Genomic DNA, 4,499 nt, shown 5'->3' on the forward strand with positions numbered 1-4,499 from the left:
GCCCAGTTGGCAGCTATACAACATTCAACATTCTCAAAAGGGGAGGAGACATCGCACATCACCAATTAAAGGGTAATTAATATATATTAAAAGAGCAATTGGGCTCAATCAAGTAAAGGAATAGGCTTAAAACTTTACGATATTTCTTGTGCGTGCCATTGCATTCATTTACTTTTTCCTCTGCCCCACATTCACCCCGCAACCCCTACTTTCCAAACTTTAAATAACAGAAAAAAATTATGGTTTGGGAAGAAGTGGAAAGTGAAAACGCCCCTCCAACTCCACAGCTGGCGAGAAATGAGATGATTCCCCTTTCGCTTCTGCCCGTTTTGTCTTCGAAGGGATCGCTGCGGGAGAGTTCCAGCTCTTTTGACATCTCGGAAAGATGCGGAGAAGTTTGTAAATATCTGGTCAACATGAACTCTATGTACCCGACATAAACTTTGCGCCACAACTTTGACAGACGAGGAGCTAAGCTTACATCAATCTTGAAATTTACCTCCATAGCAACAGGACAACCATGGTTTCATTGAGACTTCATACTTCTCTGCTGTTTCACTGAAATTTGAAGTCAATTGTGCTGAATCAGCTTTCATGGCATTGATAGCTGTGTTGGGGGCGGAGGGGGGGAGGGGGGAGGGTTTGTTGGCTATGCTTATTATTTTTCGGTGGGTTGCAGTTAAAAAGTGGGCGTGGGGTGTGAGTCATGTTACTGTTTTAACTACGGATTTTTTAGTTATAGGAATAGCAAATACATTAGGCGTGAGTTTCCATCATGGGATGCCATGTGCTCCTATGATTTGTTCCGGATGGATTGAGTTAAGGTTGTAGGTTACTCTGAGTTAACCGCTCTTGCGGAGCGTTCTCTGTAACTTAATTTCCCCTCAGCGTCAGCCTTAGATGTCTATTTGGCTAGAACAACCAGTAACTATCAAGAGTGTGAACAACCAACAGGCGTTGGAAGGTATTGTGGCGACTTTAGGAGTTAAGAAACATTCCCCCATAGGAGAGAATCAACTAGTTACTGGTTACTGCGGAGAACGAAAACGTTTCGGAAAACATTTTACATGGTAAGGAGGCTGTTTTATAACCACGTAAGGCGTCTCCCGCAGTTAAAGTTAGAACACAGGCTGTTGAACTTGCATTTTCCATCTCCAGTTCTGATCTGACGCACGGATATAGCCTAGCTCAACGGTCATACATTGAATAATTTATCTTGGTGGTTGAACACATGAGAAGAACACAGTCATCAGTGTCACATACAGGGGCAGGGGTTTATTCTCTGCTAAGGGGCGTTCTAGAACCCCATTCAGTAGTTAAAGCTTGACAGGCAAGGAGCTGAAGACAAATCACATCTGGAGGAACTAACTATTTAGCTGTGGTTCAGCGACTTGGATCATTGACGAGCGAGCTCATTGGGGAACTTATGGGCTTGGAGGCATGAGTTTTTTCTGATTGGTATCAAGCCCAACATTTCTACCGGAAAATTAAGGCTTGCGGAGACTAAATAACGTAATTCATCCTACCGAGCACAACTTTACCAGAACATCGTCTTCAACTTCATATGTCCTCAACTAATTAATTCAATATGACAGCTTCAAATCAAGAAGAAAGGCTCTGTCATTCAAGTTTATAACAATGACCAATTTACTGATATCCGAGTTGGCTCCTAAGTCATATAATGTTTCTCATACAAGCCTCTTCTAATTAACTATAGAATTGATAAATATGTTTAAAGTTTTAGAAGGAATATCAAAAACCAACTTTTGCAACGAAAAATCCCTAGTTCAGAGAATCATGTTTATGAATTAATGAGGTCAACTCTTTTAAATTGAAAATATATAAGATATGATCAATATACTTCCTTTAGGTCAGATATGGTTGGAAAAATTAACTCTTTAAATTCTTGAGCTAAATGTAACGGGCATGCGACCGAATTACGGCCCTAGCACTTCCATATAGAACAAAAAGACGAATTCGTCAAAGGAGAAGAAGAAGAGAAGAGAAACGAGAATGAAAGCTACGAAGGTTCATACGGGGAAGAAGGATAATCCGGGCTCAGAGTTTTGGTTACGACAGGTTAGGTGTTACCCTATTACACTGAAATCTTAATTTAAAATAATAAATTTATAGTTATATAAATGACTGATAAACTCGCTAATAATGATTTAAAATTATAAATATTTAATTTAAATTAGTAAATCATTTACTATTTAATTAAATACTATAAAGTAGATAATAAATATTAAATTAACTAATAATTGATTAATGTCTCTTCTATTATAATTATCATGAAAAGAAAAAATCATCAAACTTTTTAGTATAAAATTATTTTCTCATGTTTAAAAATTAAAATTACCAAAATAACTAAATTAATAATAATTTAAATTTAACTATGAAAGCTAAGAAATTCCATATAAATAAAGTTTATTTTTAATATTAAGTAAAGTTACATTATTTAATAGTTACATTTTACATCCATTATTTAATTATTATATTATATTATACTTTATTTTGTATATCTACTGTATTGATTAGATATAAGCTATTTTATCTTATTAAAAAAGATAAATAATTACAATATTAAATTAAATAGCTATAGAAATAAAAATTTTCTTAATATATTATTATTTTCTATGCTAAATCTTTTAAAAAATGTATCAATTAATAAAATGATAAACTTTAAACTATAGACTTGATATTATGTAATTCAGAGAAAGTTCTTATCTATAAACCCAAATTGACATGACTTAACTTTTTGGAAACATCTGATAAGCCTACAAGCTTTTAGAACTTGGAACTTCTAGTAACCTTGATCAATTAGTGTAGTAGTTAGAGTGAGAAGATCAACTAATTTCTTCAATGTTGCATGCAGAGTTTGTCTATATTTACTCATCAAGCAATTAATGAATTGATAAAGATGTATCAACTGGTTATGAATACTTAGTGCAGTGATCGTAGTGAAAGAAAACAGTCAGTTACACACTGTTAACATTAAAGAGAAGCGAAGGAGGAGTAAAAAATCACGCACTTATTGCTGGGAAAGGGGTCTTAACAGGTGCTGAAGCTCATACAAGAAGTGTTGTGTTATATTGGGTGAGCTGCAGTCAAGGGTAAAGGGGAGAGAATCGTTCAGTTGAAAATCGCCCAGTGACTGAAGAGCATAATCACACCAATTGATATTTAATAAATTCTGCTCAGATCTTCAAAATTCGGCGCTCCAGAAGGGGATTATTTACGTTATATATAAAATTTCTCAAGATTCTTGTGACTGGGAAAACAGGGAGCAAACACTAAAGGAGGCACCTTGGCAGACTGCTGCTGTCCAGATGCTCATGTATTTCTGGGATTTGACCGGGCCAGGGTTCAGCTTCAAAAAGAAATTCTAGCAAACGAGGCGCGACACTCGAAATAAACTGAGTCATGCAACAGGTGGTCCTCCTGTTGGGCTGAAATGAAGGCGCCTGGTCTAGTTATCCGTAGATTGGAGGGAAGAGCACTTGAATAGCTCAGTTATGGCAGTCCATCTTCACTGAAATCGTGTATAGTTCAAGCAAACTCTGAAAGACCAATCGATCAACGATGGCAAAAGGACGAGGCCGACAAGAACAAAACTCCCTTATCCTTTAAGCCCCAATCCTTCTCATGCAAACCCTACACAACTCCAAAACAACCCAAACAACCCTCTCTACAGACCTTAATCCGCTAAACAACAACTACGCCTTGATGCCACAAAAAGAAAGAGAGAAAGAAAGAAAGAAACTCCAACGCCCTGTTGAATACTGTCACTCTCATCACTGTGGGTGATTCCCTGGGAAATCGCTGCACTGAATCCTACCCTCCATTTCTTAGATACTCGCGAGCGGCGATGGTGTTATCAATCGCGGTTCTCCGTCGTTGCCGATGTCTTCTCCACCACTTCAGAGCCTCCCACGGCCCACTGCAATGTGCAGTCTCCCTGGAGGTGACATTCAACTCGGATGACGATGACGCCTGCAACCGTGGGTGCCCGTTTCGAATGAGATTTGCAACAGAAAGTTCCACGCCGCGAGGATGGGTATTGGGCTGTGTTGCCAAGGGACTATTCGGTTGTTTTAAGTGATAATACGTTCGGCGGCACAACGGGCAGCTTGCATCTCGTTGCGTCATCCAGTTGTCAATGCATGGTTTGTGGAAGATGTGCTGGCAGGGCAGTTCTCGAAACCTCGTGTCGCAGTCGAGGTCCTCAAAGCACAGAATACATCCTATTTCCTGCATTTGTCCCTTTAGCCCGTCTGCTTATTTTAATTAATTAATTAAAATAATTTTTGGTTAGCAAAACCGATCTCGCTTGTTCACAGCTAAATTTCAAATGCAACAGGTGGGCACAACACACACACACACACACACACACACACACCTTTCTCTATAGGAATGCCAGAAAAACAGCGCATTCGGGCATGGTCAAGCTCCTCAATGGACAGCGTGGGCAGGCAATACATGGAATGTGCAGGCGTCAT

At 38.6% G+C, this 4,499-nt stretch overlaps 1 protein-coding gene across 1 annotated transcript; it reads right to left on the bottom strand.

The window, feature by feature from the left end:
- Nucleotides 1–3,834: 3,834 nt before the first annotated feature.
- PADG_06307 (uncharacterized protein) lies at nt 3,835–4,499 on the bottom strand (the record flags this gene model as incomplete). Its single annotated transcript, XM_010763545.1, has 2 exons — nt 3,835–4,274; nt 4,400–4,499. The coding sequence occupies 2 exons, from the start codon at nt 4,497–4,499 to the stop codon at nt 3,835–3,837; spliced, it is 540 nt and encodes a 179-aa protein (XP_010761847.1).

This window comes from Paracoccidioides brasiliensis, assembly GCF_000150735.1.
Source record: "Paracoccidioides brasiliensis Pb18 unplaced genomic scaffold supercont2.8, whole genome shotgun sequence".
Taxonomy (NCBI): domain Eukaryota; kingdom Fungi; phylum Ascomycota; class Eurotiomycetes; order Onygenales; family Ajellomycetaceae; genus Paracoccidioides; species Paracoccidioides brasiliensis.